Below are 22,640 nucleotides of genomic sequence, written 5' to 3' on the forward strand. Positions count from 1 at the left end.
TTATAATGTTACATTTTATAAAAGTATAAAACATCAAACAATTTTCTTAAAATACTAACTATATTAAAATAGTTGTAACAGATTAAATGATAAACAGCCTAAATCTGTAATAAATGTAGAACACTCATAACCATTAAATTGGATCTTAGCCAGAGGAAAGACAAGTAATAATTAAGCCCCTGATTTGTAAAATTTTAAATGACAAAATCTAATGTTTGTTGGTAATTCAAATTTCAACTAACGGACATAATATTTCCTAATGTTAATAAATGATAATAATGTTAAGCAATCAATACATACATATTTCATCAGAAAATACAGATAAATTATTCATGCTGTTTTCTCTGCACCTTCAGGAATGGTACGACAGGCAGGAGGCTACACCCTTACCACTTAAATTCAGCCAGACACCAAAATATTATTAATGTTTACATTTCATAAGTAATATTACGGAATAAAATAGTAAAACATTGGTATCAATATATCAATATTATTTATACATATATCAAAGGTTTATTGAATACATAAAAACAAAGCATTTTTTTATTTTCTGTAATTTGCAAATATAAAATATATCATGTTGGGCTGAAACAGAGTTAGAGTAACCAGCTATCTTGTATTTCCCAGAACAGTCCCATTTTTGAACAATTGTCCTGTGTTCCACCAGCAACCATCATGGGATATGATTTGTCCTATATTTCAGTCCTGCTTATAGTTTTGGTCTAAAAAATGTTATTACAATACTGGTTAAGTTACTGGTGAGTTTGTGAGATTTTTTGGGGGGATGGAATAAAGAACAATAGCAGTTCCAATACCCAACACTGTGTTTCCTGCCATCACATTCTCTCACCAAGGTTATCTCTGTGCTATTCAATACTTGTAATTATGATAATTAGGAAAACTCATTATTTTTTACAATTTTTCTTTTCTTAACAGTTTTCCTTTAGTTATTTTTCTCATTATTAATTTTTCTAGTCGATTCCTAATCAGAACACTATGTTTAATCAATGTATGATCTTCTCCTAGGTTTACATTTTATTTATTTATGTTTTGTAAATAATTATGCCAAATTGTGTTGTGTGGCCACAAACTTTTATGCCCTTAAAATTTTTTTAATTTTTTTTATTTAATATGGATAAAAAATTGTTTTGAATGTATATAAATTTTATATTTTTCTAATAACCAGTTTCTACATATCTTTTTAAGAATTATAATTAATTTTCCCCTCCATCTCTCTGTATTGCATTGTTTAAAATGAGGCCACCCTGTGAGGAATTGATATTGAAGAAAAAAAAAATTAGCTAAATATGAAAAAAGAACCAAGAAGAGTGATATCTGAGGAAATGAAAAAATAATTTAAAAACACAAAAATAGAAAAAAAAATCAAAAGAAAAACCAGCTTTGATGAACCTCCAAAATCATCTATCAGACTGAAATTTTATTCTATATACTGAAAGTAAACTTTACAAGATTAAAAATAACTTTATTTAGATAGAAAATGTTTCTAACAAAATTAACACAAAAATATAATTAATATAATTTTCTTGATGAACTAATGCTAATTAAAAGTTTATAGGAACCAATTTAAATTTTTAAATAATAAAAAGTAAACATAAAACTAAAAACACATATCATTGCTAAAAGTCTGAAACCACATTACTGTCACATCTCAACTTCTCAAAGTGAGACAAAAACCATATAGAAAATTAAATTAACATCACATTGAGGAGTTTTCTTTTAAATAGTATGTACTAGCAAGGAACATAATTTTTTTAAAGAATTAATACCAATCACATGTTTTTAGAAACCAATTTACGTTTTAAAAATCTTATAAAAAGTAAATTTGAAATTAAAAAACACAAATCATGGTGGAACAACATAATTGTCAAATCCCAATGTTTCAGAGAGAAATAAAAAATGTTTAAAAATTAAATTATCATTACATAGAAGTGATTTGCTTTTAAGAGTATGTACTAGAAAGTGACATACCATTGATTAAAAAAATAATAAAGTTCCGCACATAAAATGTACACAAAAATTAAATAACTCTTAATGAAACCATTTTGGACTTACCAAAAACTGGTTTCATACTTTTTCTAACAAATATTGTATTATCAATGCAAAAGATAGGGAGAAAAAAAGTCGAGAATTGTTGCATTATATGTTAGCCACTTTGCCAAGTTATGTACAAGTCTTTAAGAAAGAAAATGGAATGGCATGAGGTGACAGAGTGGGGAGGAAGAGTGGCAGCATTTGTGAAGTAGGATAGGGAGATGAAGAAAACCAAAAATAGCATTATATGAACAGCTGTTTATAATATTTAAGGGCTATAAAAAATAAAGCGACATCTTAAGAAGGAATGCAACCAGACATGTTGGTCCAGATATTTAAACCGATTGAATATCAACTTTCAAATAATTCTAGATGAATCCAAAACAAAAGTATCAAATGCCAACAAGACTGTATTAAAATATTTTAGAAAAAAATGTCAACAAATGGTGAAAGGCAGATGTTTATTTAACTCCTTAATAACTGTAAGTAGAGCATATAGCTTTACAAGTTTACCATTTTGAGTTGGAGAAAAAATATTCATGATGTTTGCTTGTCACAGTTATGAAGGTGAATCGTGGAATAAAATCAGTTACTGGAATGATGTGTATAATAAAATAGTATCCCCTCCTGAAAACTCTAATCATTCACTTCTCTTATTTCAAACTGACATAAAATACTTCATTTTTATAAAATGAACTTGCTAAATAAAAAAAAATTGACTAGCATTTTTAGGAATGAATACAAACAATATTTTTACTAAAAATACTCAGTGGCTAAGTCTAAGAGTAAACTATTAAGTTAGTACTAAAATAGTCAGCTTACATTTAAATATCTCAATGGATATTTTTACATGCAGAAATGTAAATGCTATACTTAACAATTAGCATCTATTGCTGGAAATGAACGTAATTGTTTACTTTTAGGATCAGTACAAAAGAGAGGTTATATCATAAACCATGAATCTTAAAATGAAAAATAAATGCGACATCCCAGGCGCTGATGATCATATTAATGGGCAGAACACTTCTCAATATTCTTCTTTATTGCAGTTCGAAGGACTTCAACGGTAAAGTCTGCATCTCGTTTAGTAATACACATCGGTGGTTTTATTCTCATGACCTACAATGAAATATACTTGACTATAATAAAGTACAACCAATATTTATTTAATTTTGGATAACACATTTTCATAATCTATTTTGTGATTTTATATCATATCAATATTTATTGAGATAATGTTTTAAAGATTTATTAATGAGAGATAAAAATCTTTAAAAAAAAAAAAATGAAATCTTCTTGATAAAATAAACATTACAAAGCTTTTAAAAGATCAATCTGCACAACTACAACCTATGAAGTTTCAGGGTGTATGTTCAATAAAAGTGGTTTTAACCATTCTGTGAAACACTGATGGTCTATAAACCTCTTCCAGGTGTTCCACAAATTAGATTGATTATGAAATTGAGATTTAACAATTAATCCAACTGATCAACTTAATTCAACAATCAATTAGAATATTTTGATAAAATCTTGACACTTTATTGAATTTTTATTTTCATCCTTTATATGAATAACACAAGTCACAGCCCATAGTCTGTACAGCACAAAATCAAGCTATATTCTGGAGAAAATTACAAACATTTGACCAATAAGAATCGATGTTTTTGAAGATTCTTAATAGTTATTTACAACGTTCAAGCCGTTTTTGCTTAAACAAAGCTCTGAGGTAAAGTTCAAATTTCTCGACAGATTTCTATACTATCACACTACTGAGAAAGTGATAGTCCAACACAGTCAATAAACCTAACCTGAAGATAGCAATGTTTTTCTTTTCAATCACTATTAAAGATCATTAAGTTTAAATCTTTATTTAGAAAGTTTCAAGTTCAGATATAGTAAAAATAAAATTTCAAAACAATGTTTTCACATCCACTTAAGCTAGGAAAGGTTTGGCAGTTCATTATCAATATATACATGTGGAAATAATAGAAAACTGCACCAAGAGATATTAAAACTAGCGTGCTGATAGTGCAACAGTACTGTTACGACCACAAATACTGGAATAACAGAAAATGGAATATTCAGATTTCACCATGGCAGTGGCTACAACAGTTGCTAATTAATCATAAAGTTTAATAATATAACATTAATAGTAATAAACCTTAAAACTAGTTTTTTTCTTATTTGTTTTTTGGAATAGATTTATTTTATTCTTAAATAATATATATGTGAGAAAAAAAAAAAATGAAACTTGTATTTCTTTTCTTCTATAGTTCTATTAGGCTACCACAAAACTTTCTCAACTTCCTACAGTTATAGCTTTCTCAGTTGATGTTCCAAATGTACACCATCACCCTTTTTTTTTTTCATGTCTCTGCAGCTGTTATAAATTACATGGACTTGAAATTTCATTAATTAACTACCATCTTACTATGAGTACTTCATTATGTTTTTAACTTTGAATGAAACAAGATCATAATTGTTAATATAATAGTACAAAATAATTATAGAAATTGAAAATTTACTATTACTCACATGGCTATTTAAACCTCCCCTTCCAACTAATAGCCCCATATCCTTACAATCTTCCCAAATATCTGCAAATCTTTTGGCCGACAGTGGCTCCTTTGTAGATTTCTTCTTTATCATTTCAACTCCAATCATAAGACCTTTACCCCTGACATCACCAACAATTTCAAATTCATCTCTTAATTTTGCTAGATTTTTCAATAAATATGTTCCAATCTTCTTGCAGTTGTCTTGTAACTTTTCTTCTTCTATAACCTAAAACCAAATATAAATTCTTAAAGTCATAATTAAAACTGAATAACGATTAAACAAACAGAAACATCAAGTTACGTCAAGTGTAGCTATGCCAGCAGAACAGGCAATGGGATTTCCACCAAATGTGTTGAAATGATTTGCATGACCGAGGGTTGCTGCAATTTTGCTGGTTGTTATGACTGCTGCCAAAGGATATCCATTTCCTATACCCTTAGCCATTGTAACAATGTCTGGTACCACCTTATGGCTTTCGAAACCCCAAAATGTTTCACCAGTTCGTCCAAAACCAGATTGGACCTATAAAACAAAAAAAAAATTCAAAATCTTAATACCTTCTGTAGCCTAAATTTGTTTTGTTTTTTACAAGTTTTGAAATTTTTTAATACTCGTCAGATCTTCAAACATTTTATCACTTGAAATCTTCGGTTTCCGATTCTGGCTAATAATAATAATTTATAACTTCATTTCAGACTGATTTAGTTCAACTGAAAATATGTTATGTTGTTGAATTAAAAATAAAACATCCTCATAAACATAATTGAACACTTAATATTGACAATTTTTTAAATATTATAAATCTATAAAATATAGAAACTTACTTCATCTGAAACACAAATCCCACCATTACTCCTGATCAGTTCAAAAGCTTTTTTCAAAAATCCTTTGGGAAATTGTATAACTCCTCCGACACCCTTTAAGCAAAATAAAACAAAAGAAAATCGATTATAAATAATATCAGCAAATAAATTTCATTTGAATAATCTGAATAAAGAAGTTATAAGTACAGTTTACAATACAATGATTGAAAATTCTGAAAAAGTCTTTGTCTAGAGTTTACAGAAATAATAAATAAAAATAGTAAATAACCTCTTTTAAAATTTGTTAAACAAATAAACCAAAAAGAAATTATGTTAAACCTGAATGGATTCTGCAAAAAGTGCAGCAACTTTCCCACGAGGCAGAGAGTATTTGAATACTTCTTCCAGCTGATTATAATAATGATCGGCGGCTTCACAGTCTCCTTCACAATCGCAAGTTCTATCTGTCTGTACTGGGCTATCCCTGCATTTGGAACCTCCCCACAGTCCTCTGTATACATCCGGATTCATGGCCTATAAAAAATAAAAACAATAATAATTCTTATTAAATATACATGCACGTGAACCACTTCAACCCACAAAGGGTCATGGGTTCAGTACTTTGTAAGGAAGTACTCTTTATAGAATAATGGTTACACAAGGAGGTGATTTTTCATGATCAATGATGATCAATTAATTCCCCAATTAAGGGTACACACTTTATGGTGCTGGGTAGATTCCTGGAAGGCTAGAGTCACAGAGTTGACACACGGGTTCACCAACATAAGTAATTATTTACCACAGCCAGATTTGAACCTTGGAGTTAATAGTACAGTGCCCTATCATTGTGCCATCCCGCAATCTAATTTGTATATACTAACAAAAAATTCTTTGATTGTAGGAAGATAATTTAGATGGAGGTCAAAGAAAGGTATACAAAATAGTAAGAAAACTATTAATTAGTAACCAATGTTTCACCCTTCCTTCATTCTCAATATTTCATTCTATTCACCGTAGATCAAGATTTCATTCTATTCACTGTACATCAAGATTTCATTCTATTCACTGTACATCAAGATTTCTACACATAAAATTGTTTTCAATGTATGTTTAAATCAAATGTAGAGAGGGAGTCTTGACAGCAATTATAGAAAATACCTCAGCTTGAGAAATATCTCAAAACTCTCCAGAATGAAACAATAAATTAAATGAATATTATAAATTATGAAAATTAGAATGCAAACAAGAAAGCACATATACTTCTAAATACCCAATAATATGTACTTCCGGCAAGCCCTATTGCATATAGTGCATATAAGTGAAATTATTAATGAAGAAAAAGGTTTTTTTGTTACTACCTTGTAATAGGATATGGTATTAGGTGATCCTGTTCTTAGCAGTTCCCAAATCGTTATAACTCCCAATAAACCCCCTTCCTCATCCCTTCTACTAACACCTGGTGCTTCTTAGAATTCCTCACTCTCGCAATCTTAACAATAATAATCTTTAATATTAACGACCAACATGAGGAGGCCCCTCCCCTCCATATGGAACGGACACATCAAAACAACAAGATAAGGATTTCACCGTATACCTTCAAGTACCATTGATAGAAAAAGGTAACATCCAATTTGAATTATGTAACCATACGTAATGCAACCAATTAATTTAATGTTTTTCTGTTTTAGAGGGATCGAAAAAAAAAAAAAAATTCCGATTCACTCCACCACTCATAATATCATAATACACCTATGGTGATGGCCTCCAAATAATCTACCAATCCTTTCATCAACAAATTATTCAAATATAAACCAAGACAATAAAAAAAAACTTTATTTGATTTATTAAAAAATAGATTGCTTTTAACATCATTATTTTCTTACTATGACTAGTAATATGCCAATTTAATTTAAATGATTGCAGGTATGTATATGAAAAAATAGAGAATCAGACAAATTTTCAGAAAGTAGGTATTGGCAGCTCATCAAAATATATTATAGTTATACTTATAAGATATATCTTACATGATGCACTCCCATTGAAATCGGTAAATCATATCTCCAAATTGAAAGTCCCGTGATTGCCATACAATATGGGCTCATACCATGATATCCATTCCTGAATGATATGATGTCATAATTTTTTGTATATAATCTTGCTAACAGCATTGCGAGGTCATTAGCTTCTGAACCACTGTTCACGAAATAAACAACCTAAAATTAAATAATTTATAAGCTAAGACATTTCTTTCTCAATAAAAATATTTCGTAAAGAGAAAATACAATAGTAATACCTTCAAGTCACCTGGTAATTTTGCAGTTAATTTTTCTGCATACTCATAAAGCCTAGGATGTAGATAAATGTTCGTTGTATGCCAAAGGGTCTTCATCTGCTTGAAAATTTCTTCATTAATTTTTCTGAAAGACAAATATTTTAAACTACTGAAGATAAAAGATAGAAGATAAAAATTTATTTGAAACTGCTGCACAACTACTTAATTTTTCTGAAGGGCCTCGTAAAATTTGTTCATTAATTCAGTTTTTGGAATAATATATTTACCCTTCCATTTTTTTTTTTTTTATGTATATTTAAATTATTTCTTTGGGGAACATGTCAGACCCATTCTTGCCCATTTTTTCACCTTTTTCAACTAACATAAGTCAAATAGTAAAATTTTATATGTTATATAGATGACTATTATTATCAACATCATCCAACCTTATGATATCACTGCTTTATTTTGACACTGCCTTATCTCATGGAAACATTTTTATTATTTTGTATTTGACATATTCCATAGATTTTACTGTAGGAGTTACTTCAAGACACTTTACTAGTTTTGTGACAGTCTACTCCAGTAAAGAAAGTTTATAGTACTATCTTTGAAATACCTTCTTTAGGAAATAAAATCAAAACTTTTTTTTCTTTGTCAGATATGCCACTATCAAAGCAAAGCAGCGATGAATTATGTATAACGTCCATGTTTAATTATTTAAATATTGTAATAAAATATTGTTATTGACAAAGTCTACAACAATTTATACTACTTTTAATTAACAACTTTTATTCCCTTGATTCATTGAGAACCAAAAGATGAAAATGGTTTATTTGTCAAGTTTTTACATTTACTTTTAAACATATTTTTCAATAAACATAATGAGAAAAAGATAACACTAATTTAATACAGAGAAAAATAATGAATTTAAAAGTATTTAGTTGAACGTAATTAGCCAAGCTCCTGTGGTTCCAATCCTTGTCCTAATGAAACAAGTAATAACTTAGTCTCCCTCTCTCAAAAACTGGACAAGTATGGACCAGAATGTCATAAATATAATAGGTATAATTTATGTGATGGTAAGTGAACAGTAACAATATAAATTATTATTAAAATACTAACGGATGACTGTGTCCAGCACATACTGTAACAATTCCTCCAAACATATCCAAGTATCTCCTTCCGGTATGGTCAAAAAGCCATTGCATGTGCCCTTCGTGAATTAACAGGGGTTTTTTGTAATAGGGTTGAATACAAGGAACAATGTGCTCCTTTTTCACTTTCAGAATTTTTTCATATTCCAGACCCTAGAAAAATAAAAAAAAATATTACAATTCTTAATAATTTTATACTCTTACATTTAAATTTTAACTTCAAACCTCTTAGCTAATTATAGATAACTTTTCAGTGATGAAATTCAAGATTAAATGTTTCTCTTTTTTAGTTATTTGTTTGATGTTAGCAGCAAGTTTATTTGTGTTATTACTTAATTGGGGGATAAAATAAAAGCTCTGACATACAAAAGCTTGGAATTAGCATAATCATTCTGAGACACATAAACATTTTTAGGATGAGGCTATATTATGTTCATTTTGAAAACTCATTAATTTTTGACACCTCTGGCTGAGAAAAAGTTTCAAATGAAGAAGGTGAAATATCACTACCAATGCTATCAGAATGACATAATTTTTTTCTTTCTTTAAGTCTCTAAGTGAAGGTGGCCTCCACAAACTTGACAAAGAGCAGAGCACTTCAGTCAAGTTTTATGACAGCTGCCACCCTATTTGAGCTTACAGGGGATTTTGCCTGGTGACATTTGACCTCTTTAGATGTGGAGTAACTTAGTCTGGTGAGGTCCAACCCAGGATAGACAATCATGTTAACGTTTCCACTTGATAGTGAACTCCATACAGTCTCAAAAACGTGATTCTTGGTGATGTAAAAGTTTCAGAGGAGCCTTACCACAGAAAAATCTCAAGCAGATCAGCAAGTTACTCAGTACATTATGGGATTATATTTTGCGTGACAAACGGAGTTTGTATCGCACCCAGTGAAAGTCTGAGTGAATAGTTACAGGTCATGGTGATAGTTGAGGTGGTTGTACTTGGCCGAGGAGTCTCGGTCAACTTCACCTTTACAACATTTATGTAGATGGGCGTTTGCTTCATCATTTTCAAAATCGACCCCGACTTTTTCTACCACTGCTCGACGACCTTGCACAAAGCTGGAAACCAAAATCATTCGTGAGTTCTAGGGGTTCCAAATACCTCGGTATGATTAGCCACGGCAAACTCAAATTCCCGTAGTATTCTGTGTTCAGCCCTTTTCCAAATTTGCTGTGTCAAATCGCACATTAACACTGTACTATTCAAACTTGAGGGTTAAGAAAACGTACAAAATGATCCAATCTTGGAGCTTACGTCAATCAACTTTAAAAGCATTGACTGTGAAGTGGCAACACCTTCCTTTAAAACTATTTCTTAAACAGGAAGGTTAACAATTTTGAATTGTAAGAACGGTTTTATCATAGACTTCTGTACATCGTAGTTCTTAATTTTCTGGTTCTTTATATCAAGTTTACATTTTATTATTATTATTTTCTTAAAGCTGGACAAAAACTCATAATTATAACGACCGTTTTCTTTTTTTCTTTTTTTTTTTTTTATCTTTTTAGTATTTTCTCAAATTTCACATTTCAATCTTTTGAATATCTGCCATTTTCAGGAGAACCGCTGGGCCTAAACATTCTTTGTGGGCTGAAATAAAAGCTAATTTGATTTACTTTCAGTTCAATCCATTCGAATGTCCTTGTTGATTTTTAAATATAGTTCACAAAATAAGAGAATAATTTCGAATCTTTTTTGGGGAAGAAATTGTCAATTCAAGAAGACAATAAGCTCCATAGTAATAGTCGTACAGAGCTTATTTTGTATCCTGAATTACGGCAAAGTTTAGCGAACTTTAGAAGGGAATGTGTCAAGCTCTCAGCGCAGTTTTGGGATTATTTAGAAATGATCATAGAAGTTGCAATGATTTCCCTCACAATCCGAACAATCAATAACAAAAAAAGGAAGCCTGTACGAATCATTCGCATGATAAATCAGACACCAATTGCTAATATAATGTAGAAATAAGTAATAAAATAAATTAATCTACTACAACCCATGAAGGGTAAGGGGTGCAGTTATTTTGTAAGGAAGTACTGTTACTATACCAACTGTTGTTCAAGGAGATGATTTATTCAGAATCACGCTCGACCGCCAGATTTTTACCCATTTAAGGGTACCCACTTCATGGGTTGACCCTGGAGATTTCCCGAACCCATAGGGCTGATCTCCGGCTACAGTGACACAGAAAATATTTATCTGCCACAGCTGGATTCGAGCCCGGGACCTGGAGTTATAAACACAGTGCCTTACCACTGAACTACCAGCTCCCACAAACGATATGTGATTCAGAAATCACATATCGGAAATTTATATTACCAAAACAAATATCAGTTACATTTTAATAGAAGCTCAATAGATTATATAGTATTTACTTATTTACTCTTCAAATTTCTATGACAATAATCTATTTCGTTCAAGCAGTTGAAAATCGAAACAGATAAACAGAAATTATCATTTCCAGAGAAAATAGAAATGTTATAGTTCATGTAGAAATAGGTAAATGCAAGTATTTATTAATCAAAAGCTTGCTATTTTGAAAATTAGTTTCAATATGACTTGTGAAGATTTTTCATCATTCTGTATAACATTTAGACAACATACGTTATATCTTTGCTAATAATTATCCAGTTTCGATAATTTTATTTTTTGTTTGCACAAAATTGAATTTATATTTTCTTTTTCTTTTTTTTAATATTTTTTTATTTAAGACTTAAGAATGTGATTCAAAAGCACTTTAAAAAATCCCCTCCATCTTCAGCCGATTACTTCCAAGTAGCCGATATACAGACGAATTAAATCACTAATCGGACGTCTAATTGAACTAAAAGGCGGACGGTAAAAAGGCTAATTTAACGTCATTAGTGGTGAAGGTTATCTTCAAAATGAGTGCTCAATCATTGGTTTTGAAGAAATAATAAGGGAGATCTGGTGTGTCGATAAAAAAAACCTCCTCAGAGAAATAGTACGTAAGGATCTTATCTACGGTAATTTGGTTATTAATTTAATTATAGTTTTATTCAAACTAATTGTTGTCCAAATCCTCAATAATATGAAAGTAAAAAATCTTGAAAAAAAGTATGTATACGGTATATTCTTAAAATTTAAAATCACAAAAAACAAGAACACTTTTATATTTGTTGAAAATGTAAAGAAGTTAACAATGACAGAAGACATATTTCTCGGGGAGACAAGCGTTCCCACTTGACCTCATTAAGGATCGTACGAGCTGACAGGCCAATAATTCTTCTTACAGATAGAGTTCACAGTTGCATGTTCAAATCTATTCTTAGATATAGCAAAACTATTTACTCTGCCTTGTTATCAGCTTACGCAGATTCGAAAATTATCGAATTGTTATGATTGTGTGTCCTTCGATACTAGAACAACAGACCAGCGAGTGTTCAATGGCTATTCTAATTAAAATATCCCATTGAATTACATTCATGACCAAACCCAAAATTGAATAATCGAATAAACATCGCATTTCGGCAGAGTCTACAATCGAAAATGGTAGGGAAAGTGCCGTTATATGATCAGCACAAATTACTGATCAAGGCCCATTGGCTGATGATCCAAAGAGAGGCGCGCGTTTTTAGGAAAAAATATTTAAATTTTCGGAATAAATTTATATTATATCCTTCACAAAAAAAAAAAAAAAAAAAGACATTAAGAGTTGTTCTATAATTAAATAAATATGAAGGTAGTTATTTTTTATTCTGAATCTCGTTACCATTCCCGAATAATATACATGTGAATGTTTTCTAATCGTTCAATAAATTTTAATTTAAGTAATGTTAGATTTTTAAATATCGTAGATTGAATTCTATAAAAATAAAGCCTAAAGTGTTGGGATCGAAATCACACTTGATTCCGGAAATATTTTTAGGTTTTCATGAAGGGATTTTTGATAGTGGTTAGGATATCTGATAGAACAGTATGAATCCCGTCTTCATTAGCTTTAGTTGCCAAATATTAAATAAAATAGAGTTTTTTTTTTTTGCATTCTCTCCTTAAGATAACATCTGGATTCCTCCTAGTCAAGGTCTACTCAGTTAAAAATTAAGAAGCGAGACGGACCCGAAGTGAAATTCGAGTTGTTGAGAACGGGAAAAATCGAATGTTACACTCGAAAAGAGTGAGTTGTGAATACTATTCAAATTAGTTAAGTATAATTTGTTTCCTTTTAAAAATACTTTTTTATGACAAATGTGTTTTATTGATCCTTATATATGCGTGCCACCATAATAATCCGACTCCTAGTTAATTCTTCTTTGCTTATAGTGGAATTTATGTGGCGCCTTTAAAACATTAAATTTCAATTGCATTTCATTCCAAAAATTTCTTTACTAAACAAAAATAAAGAAATTAATTTTAGAAATTACATTCTGAAAACGAAACAATATCCTTTGCATGGCTTGAACAGCGAATTAGATATTAAATAAAATTAGAAATCGACAAAATACATTTTGGTCTAGAGCTCTTTATATATACAATATATATATATATAATAAGAACAATCACAGATCTGACAGTCATTACCAACAGAGCCAACAGAGGCCTCTCAGTTAGAAGCCAAAATAATCTGAACCGAAAAGTATTATTTTAGTTCGATTTGTCCTATCTGAGATAAATGTTTAACAGGGCTAAATTTAGTATTAAGCTTAAAAAAAAAAATTTATAGCGATTTCGTGATGTAAAGGAATAGATAATAATATTATAAAGTAATCAACTTTAAATTGGTGATAAGTCTCCGTGACAAGATCCGATCTAGATTAAATTATTTTCGTTTCTATCACATTCGTGTGTGAACTTGATAACTCGTGATAACCCACGGTGGCTAAACATAACTATGTTTGTAATGTTATAAGATTAATTTTGATAAACGGATTTAAATTTTTAATTGGTGCAATCCTTTTTGAAGCGGAACTTCTTTAGGCGCAGAAGAGCTAATTCGCCTGAATCGGACGAAAAGTGTAATGATCTGTCTTCTCATTAAATAAGTCTTAAGTTGAAATTGTCAATGGTTATTAAATGGAAATACAGATGATAAATAAGGCTGGGTTTCAAACAATTCGTACTCAGGTTTATAAAAATTAGTTCTAAAACCTAAAAAAAAAAAAAAATAGTTTTTGAATACATATCCCGAAACATTATAGCCATTCGTTTAATCGATAATATATTCTATATAGAGCAATACAAACATCATCTAATTCTGACCAGTATTAGCAAAGATTTGTAATAGTATCCAATAGTATTTTGTGAAGGTTTCCATGGAAACGAGTTATCTTCATCGTACCATATAAAAGAAGAGATACCATTCACTGGGTACTGATCACTACATGTACAAAAACAATGAAGCTGATATTAATGGAGGTTCTCTTCATAATATATTTGCAATAAGCCTTGGTTCAGAAAAATTTGGAAGTGATTTAAAAAAATATTTTTGAAACTTGAAATATATCGAAAAAAATTAGAAAAACTTGTAAACAATGCATCTTCTTAAACACTATAGTTATTCATTTAAAAGCCAATTTGATTCTCCATAAAACAAAACAAGTATCATCCAAATCGAAACAGTATCAGCAAAAATGAAAACCCGTTCTATCTTTAACTTTTTATTACCTCTTAATTTCCTTATTATATATAAGGATACATTCCCAGCATACATTCCCTGACACGTACAAACCATATTTTATTAATTCCTTTAAAATAAAAACATATGTATCAGTTACCCACTGGTTTAGCATAAAGTCTAATTGGCCAACAATATATATATATTTTTTGTAATACCCCCACGTTATTTGGAAAATGTACAGTTTAAATTATTTGCATGATACTTCAGTTATCATAAACCCATGACGGAGTAGGAATAATTAGAAAATAATGAATAAAAGAGATATGATATTCAATTTAATTAGGACAGATTTTCCTTAATCAAATTTCTAATCCTGAAACAACAAAGTCGCCAACAAATGGTAGAAACTGAGAAATTTATAGAACAACTCATTACTGTTCATAAAAGAGAAATTTCAATATCAACGCACAAGAGTTTCAGGCATTTTTTTTTTTTTAATTTAATTTCTAGGGGATATTTTATAAGTAATAACTTTTATATTCCATACACAAATCCTGTGTAGGATTCTGAATTATAAAATAATGTTAAAGAATTTATAATGACAGAATACAAATTTTCAAATAATAAGAGATATTGTTTTAGAGAAACATAGTAAAATAAAATTAGCCTTAAACTGGTTATGAAGAGTTTAGTGAAGCCTAAAATTTATTATTATTGAGTTATAAGGCCAAATTAAAATTTTTGACTTTAGGTGGATACAATCTAATATTTTTAAATCCTTTTTACAGGATTTCCACAAATTTCGATATGCTGAGTGAGAAGCATTCCATGAAATGTGCCCCTTCCCTAGCATTTTTGGAAAAATGACTTCTGTTAATAGCGTTTATAAGCACATCTTAGTAAAATAACCTTTGAGAAAAATGTTTTACCACAATTTGGAAGTTCTATTTAGGCCCTGAAGGCTCAAATTTCTTAACTTATTGGATTTTCAAAGTATAAGAGGTGAACAAATTGTATTCACTTTTATTTAACATTTACATAATTTGAACTAAATATATTCTTTTTAATGATGGAATGGATAATCAATTATTAAAATGATGAAGAAACACCCAACATCATATTACTAAATATATTAGGTAATATGATGTTCAATCATTTATTTCCTGTATACACAACACAGGTTATATGTCAACTATATTTGTTATTCGTCAAGAATGAAATAGAATGGTACAATGAAAAATAGTGAGGAACTTATAGCAGATTTTTTTTATAAGATTGAATTGAATTTTAAAATTATGCAATGCTGTAAAAAATATTATTATAGGGCAAATTATACCCGAAAACAGCAACATTTTGCGGCTCCATTTTGTATAGCTGCTTGTTCTCAACAACAAGGTTCTTCCTAGTAGGAACAGGAAACTGGCGCCGACTGCTCATAAAAATTGATTAACTGTTTTTGCCAGCGCAACCAAAGATGTACTCTACAACACAGTAATATCAATTCCTTCGCTATAGCATTTCTATTTTGAATGAATAATTCAAAATTGACAAAACTTCGTGATAACTAAATCACATATTAGTCAAAGAAATAAGTTTTAAGTACTAAAAATGGTACTTTGGTTGTCATTATGAACATCGCAATTTCCATCCGACGGTATTTAAGGAATTGATATTTCATTAGAAAGCCAACACGGTGGAATGGCAAGGTTAAGTAAAGCATCCTTCACATTGAGATTAATCTTTCCAATAAATAACTCTGCCACGAGTAAGAACATGACTCATCTTTTAAATAGTCCATAAAAACATGCCTTTTGTATAGTCGTTAAAGACATGACTAAAGGCCAATCTACACGGGGCTGTCATGCAAGTGTACAATAAACTATTAAGTTTATAAATTATTTATAAGGTTGGTATTATGACGTTATACGGTGCACTATCAAGGCGTCTTCATGAGGCTTAGATAGTTATTAGCACTACCGCATATCAAGTAAATCCTTATAGTACGAAAGAACTGTCACAACAGCAAATGTCATAGCTTACATGATGGTTGTGGCTGCTGTCGTAGTTTAACTGTTACAAGACAATTAGATGAAAAAAATACTTAATCATAACTAGAACTTATTGTCAAGATATTATTTTATAATCAAATAAATTAAATTTTTTTTTTTATTACAAGGTAGCATTTTAACAAGGTGTTATCAAGATTTAGGGTGCAGTATTTTGTAAGGAAGTACTGTTACTAGACCAACGGTTGTGAAAGGAGGTGATTATCTCAATATACCCGTCAGATTTTTACCCCATTAAGGGTACCACTTTATGATGATAATTGGACTCTGGAGGGCTCTCGGACCCATAGGGTTGACTCATGGCTACAATGAAATAAAAAATAATTATCTGCCACAACAGGATTCGAACCTGGGTCTTTGGAGTTAGTAGCACAGTGACCAATCCAATGAGTTGCCCAATCCCACTTTTCAATAATTATCGTTCTACATTTTTCAGTGGAATTTTTAGATTATAATATTTTCCCATTGATTTTTTTGTCGTTTAAATACTCTTAGTTAAAAATATCAAAACTAATTGTCATTCAATTCAGTTCAAGTGAAAAAAAAATCTGTTTCATCATCTGGCCTTCACCTATTCTAAATTTTTAAAATCTTCTGTTGCCTAAAGGTCAAAATTAAGAAGAAAAAACAATGGTTCTTAAACAATATTTTGTATTCCGAATACAAATAGAATATATGACGTTTCGGGATACTGTGTCGTCCTCTACAGTTTTTATAATTAACTTTTTCTTAATTTTAATAATCCTTTTACTGGAAGAGTCTTATGGAATTAAAATGGATTTAGTGAATGACACAAATTCTTCCTTATTAAAATACATTAAATTTATTTATTAAATTAGACTTAATTTAATAGATAATAGATGATTAGACTTAATATTAAACAGATTTAATAATTTAATTCCATAAGACTCTTCCAGTAAAAGGATTATTAAATTTAGAATAACAATATGGTTATGAATGAAGACCATATGAATAATATTAATATAAAATTCTTGCAAAATCTACGAATTGTGCTGCAGCATGACTATGTAACAACAGCCTGAAGATGGGGGAAATCTCCCGAAACGTTACTGATAATAGGAAATAAACTATTGTATTTTAATAAGGAAGAATTTGTGTCATTCACTAAATCCATTTTAACTTTTTCTTTTTTTTTAAATAATCATATCTATAATTCATTTCTAATTATTAATGGAAAAAGTCAATAAATAAATAAGTATTATAAAATTATTTTGTACTTAATATAGCCCCAGTATTTTTGAGTTAATTAAAATTATCTGAATATATAAATATAGTTATAAATTTAAATTTTTGTTAATTATGATTCACTCAATAATAATACTAAGACACATTAAGTAAACACTAATAATACTTAATTAATTTTAAAATACTTATTCATATATTTATTGACTGTTTTTTTTTTAAATTAATGATTAGAAATTAAACTAATTGATTTTATACAATTTTAAATGTGCTGTTTTCAAAAAAAAAAATTTTTTTAGATATCCTTTATTGATATTTAATTGATAATAATTAATAATAAAATATATATATAACAAGTAAATTTAATGTTAGTTATGTAATGGCATGATGAAGACATGTGAAGAATATATCCATTGATAGAACTCCAAGAATATTTTCTAGAAGAGAAAATCTATATAGGAACCATTGTGTTTTTAGTTCTTGATTTTTGACCTCGGAAAGAAAATCATTATTCAGCGATCATTTTGGTGACTAAGCCATACAAAATCGTTTTTAAAAAATAATTGATTTAGTCATTTTTAATTATTTTCACACACATGAATAGAAATATTTCTTATGGATTTACGAGTTTCTGGGTAAATGAACATGGTCGTAAGACATACGGCATGCGATACATCTCATCCTATATAATAATTTGAAGTGAGAATTTAGATAAAGATGTAATGACATACTTTATTTTATTTTATTTTTTTTTGTTGGACAGTATTTTTTTTAACTCTTAGTACTACTGTACTTATAAGTATCGATGAGTTATTTTTTTGAAAAGAAACTTTCAAATCTAATTCCAAAAAAAACAACAAATAATTAGGTATTCTCCACAACATACAGTACATTCAACTGAACACCATTAACAATTCAATAAAAAAAGAATCTGAATACTATAACTAGCTATTTATAATAAGTTCTAATAGTAATTAGTATTTAATTCGTGGCAATGTGGTCTGGGAAGTAAATAGCAAAGTGACAAGTGAATTCTTACCTCTAGTATTCCCAATGCAATGGCGTACATGGAATTATTTTTCGAGAGGGGAGGGCTGGATCTATGTCCCTGGTGATAAAAATATAATTTTAATTGTTTTAATGAAACATTGTGGGCTTCTAAAATGTACTGGCCTATTTAGCTTTATAATGCATATGGTTAATGAACAAATTTCTATTAAAAAATAAAAAGATATCTTCATTTCATTTTAACTACCTTACTGACTAGAAACTGGACAGATTAATCAAACTGAAGAACGTTTAGCTAGTAATGGGTTTAGGGACGAATGTATGAACGAATAAGAGAACAAATTACTAAAGAAATCCTTTACGCGCAAGCCTCTAGGTTTCGTTTCATATACGCACATTTTATTTACAAAAATTTCTAAGGAACTATTGTTTTCTAAGAAGAGGAAAGCGTAAATGAACTTTTATAATACGATAATTTTGCTAAGGGGAGCTAAAGGTAGCCCTTAAAGAAAACCTCAGGTAAGTTCTTATCTAGGAACGTTCATAAATATAGACCTTAAATTGTGGGGTCGGAATCCTGGCGATAAAAGATGAATTGCATGTCTTGCTCTTTTTTAATTAATCTCTCTTTTTGTTATAATATTTAAATCAAAGTAACAAAAAAAGTAATCACATTTAACTGGGAAATAAACAATTTAACTCGTTGTTTCAATGGGCAATTAGATTTAAAATTAACGAATCATTTAATATTATAAGCCAAAATTGTTGCGTTTTTAAAACGGATAGCCTTCACCAAAATTTCAGAATATTCTAACAGAACAGTAAGTGTAAGGAATTCGCTCCAAAATATTCAGCTACCCAACCTGATACATTGGATACCTATAGGAACTTCTATAGGTAAAAATGATCTTTCACTTAATAAATTATATACATCCCCAATTTTGTGTAGATTTTATTGCTATTTTGGCGATTTTCGAAAAAAAAAAATTATATACATATGTATATATGTATAAAGACCAGGGAAGTCAAAAATTATGAAGAAAAATGTTTTGTCTGATGCTATAAAAATTCTGCGGGCTGAGGCGTGGGTCCAGAGCGCGCTTAGTTCAGAAGGTCATGGGGTCGATTCCACCTGGGTGAGTCAGAATATATTTCACGGCGGCCCCGAGAAATGAATCCTGTTATTCCCACTTTGGAGCTTGTATAGGACTTCGATGGAGGACTTAATGGAGACTTATAATTTTGTTTCTGCCAAGAATACAAGGAAAGCTAACTAATCCGTAATGCAATCTAGTAAATAGAAGAGCCTAAGAGGAGAAAAAAGTCAGTTATTTCACCTCAATTTTTGATTACTTAATTGAAAACTAGGTATAATTACTAATCAAAACTGATGAGTCTGCCAAGTATAGGTAGGCGGAATAAAAAATGGTGGCTGTTTCAAAACGTTAAAAACAATTAATTTTTTATTCGGAGCTCTATATCTTTACAACTTCCAACAACAATAGAAAATATAAGAGAGCATCATTTAAAGTAGAGTAAATTTGCTAAAATTTAAGCCCTAATAGAGCTATTTACGGTCAATAGTTCTCGAGATGTAGCCTTTTAAAAAGCAACATGTCATAAAAATGTACTGAAATATCAGTAGTTAGTGAATCTATTTTGAGAAATCTATATCTCAATAACCATTCAACGTACAAATGTCTATTAGCACTCAAATTAAAACTCGTGTAATGTACTATAAAATAGTTTATGTCCTTTACCTTCGTAGGAATAGTAGTTTTCATGAAATTTGCTAAAGTAAATTGATTTATAGTTGTTCGGACAATAAGTTTGATTTATGAAAAACTTTATTTCAGAAACCATAGGAAGTACAGATGTCCTTTATTTTGAGTGTTAGCAGACATATGTGCGTCTTAGGGGTCTACTAGATATATATGTCTTAAAATCCAACATTTTATACGAACAACTAGAAATTAACATTTTGTGAGTATACTTTGTCAAATATCATAAAAACAACAATTTCTACTATTAAATGTAAAATGTTTTACTAAGTTAAATGCTATAAGTATAGGATTGTGAGCAGCCCTAATTAAAGTCATGTTAAATGATAAATGCATAAGAGCTCCTAGCGGATTTTCTGAGCAGCTTGTTTTATAACCTTTCCTTCCAAAACTTCATGTTATTGTTTACTTTTAAGATTTGATTAAAGTAATTTATTACAACCCTAAAGTGAGTGAAAAGTGGAAATTGTGTGAAAGTTCGGCTCCTGAGTGCCTTGTTGATCTTCCAACTTGGGAGGAACAGAATCAAGATGAGCTAATTGACAACTATCATTACATTATTATTATTATTATTATTGTCATTCATTGCTTTATTAGTTATAAAAACATCCAAAACAACACTAACACAAAAAAAACAATAGACAAACTACGAGCCCAACTAATCTGTTGCGTGACGTCACTCTCCATTTAACATACCTAGTAACAGACTCTCAACCATGTTATTTCGTTTTAACATGATAAAAGAAGGAAATATTTCTCCATTTAACATAGGGGAGGTACGTACACAACGTTGTGTCCGTGTGTCAAGAACTCATTTCTACAATAAACAACAAACGTAATATTCCATTTAACAGGCTTTAACATATTAAACTAAAGATCAAGAATAACCCTAATAGGGGGGTTTTTTATTTCTCATATTCGGGCTTGTGTTAAATGCATTATGAGTGTTCTCCAATACATATTTTAAAAAAAACTTTTTTATTTATTTATAATGATTATTTTTATTATACAACAATCATTAATAATCATTTTTATATTAATGTATTTATGTGTACAGTACTTCATTAGGTAATTAACAGCTTCATTTATTATGTAATATAATAACAATGATAATACTTTTTAGTGTTGATCATTGTAAAAATTTTCTCGCCCGAACAGGGACTTGAACCCTGGACCCTCAGATTAAAAGTCTGATGCTCTACCGACTGAGCTATCCGGGCTGATGAATAGTTTTCAGCATAATGAGTAGTTTCAAATACATATTTTAAAAAAATATTTCTTTTTTCAAATTATATATAAAATAATATTTATTATTTTTACTTGAAAAAATTTATTATTAGTGATTTTTATATTTATGTGTGCAGCTAAATTAAATAATTTACCGCTTCATCTATTAGTTAATAATTTTAATGATATTACTATGTAATATTTTCTTAATAAAAATATTCACCATTCGAACTGAGACTTGAGGGCTGGACCCTCGGATTAAAAGTCGGAAGTTCTATCGCGACTGAGCTATCTCTGAGCTTAATTAAGAATATTAAATACATAATTATTTTCATATAAGAAGATGTTCAGGGTTGCGATAAAAAAAAAGAACAAATAGTTTAAAACTATTTTAATGTCCGACGTTTCGCCCCACTTTGCATGGCTTCATCAGGGCTAAAAAGATACAAAAAAAAACTGAGAATATTACAACAATAAGGTAATTTAAGCTAGGATAAATATTATGTAAAAATAAAGTGATAACAAATTACCATATAAATAATTACATAATATTTATCCTAGCTAAAATTACCTTATTGTTGTAATATTCTCAGTTTTTTTTTGTATCTTTTTAGCCCTGATGAAGCCATGCAAAGTGGGCGAAACGTCGGACATTAAAATAGTTTTAAACCATTTGTTCTTCCATCTTGTACCATCTTCTTATATTTAAAATTTTACGGTCAACTATATATACACATATACATAATTATTTACCCAAAACATTTTTTAATATAATTACGTTATTCCTGACCACCAGTTTGGATTTAGAACATCTCATTCTACCATACAACAGAGTCATTGAGTGGTTGATGTTGTCGGGGTTGTCTGGTCTTAGGCGAATTCTCCAGCCTGATATCTCTTAACAGAAGGCCCACGACAAGGC

General features: G+C 29.7%; 1 protein-coding gene and 1 non-coding gene across 6 annotated transcripts in view; both read right to left on the reverse strand.

The window, feature by feature from the left end:
• Nucleotides 1–29: 29 nt before the first annotated feature.
• LOC106677667 (alanine--glyoxylate aminotransferase 2, mitochondrial) overlaps nt 30–22,640 on the reverse strand; it is a 43,059-nt gene continuing 20,448 nt past the window's right edge. For 2 of the 5 annotated variants that reach the window (XM_067049448.1, XM_014415722.2), the window contains exons 3-10: nt 8,812–8,996; nt 7,708–7,831; nt 7,439–7,627; nt 5,754–5,948; nt 5,436–5,528; nt 4,912–5,133; nt 4,588–4,836; nt 32–3,171 (exon numbers count right to left, since the gene is read on the reverse strand). In XM_067049448.1, coding sequence (XP_066905549.1) covers nt 3,061–3,171; nt 4,588–4,836; nt 4,912–5,133; nt 5,436–5,528; nt 5,754–5,948; nt 7,439–7,627; nt 7,708–7,831; nt 8,812–8,996 — 1,368 coding nt within the window. In that variant the 3' untranslated portion in view covers nt 32–3,060. Of the gene's footprint in view, nt 3,172–4,587; nt 4,837–4,911; nt 5,134–5,435; nt 5,529–5,753; nt 5,949–7,438; nt 7,628–7,707; nt 7,832–8,811; nt 8,997–18,741; nt 18,811–22,640 lie in introns of all 5 variants that reach the window. The other 3 variants (XR_010843955.1, XM_014415719.2, XM_014415721.3) reach the window with 3 other exon arrangements.
• On the reverse strand, nt 21,639–21,711 carry TRNAK-UUU (transfer RNA lysine (anticodon UUU)). Its single transcript has one exon. It is a non-coding gene; the product is annotated as a tRNA-Lys (tRNA).

The sequence above is a fragment of the Halyomorpha halys genome, unplaced genomic scaffold, assembly GCF_000696795.3.
Source record: "Halyomorpha halys isolate HHAL.00 unplaced genomic scaffold, Hhal_1.1 Scaffold106.1, whole genome shotgun sequence".
NCBI lineage: Eukaryota > Metazoa > Arthropoda > Insecta > Hemiptera > Pentatomidae > Halyomorpha > Halyomorpha halys.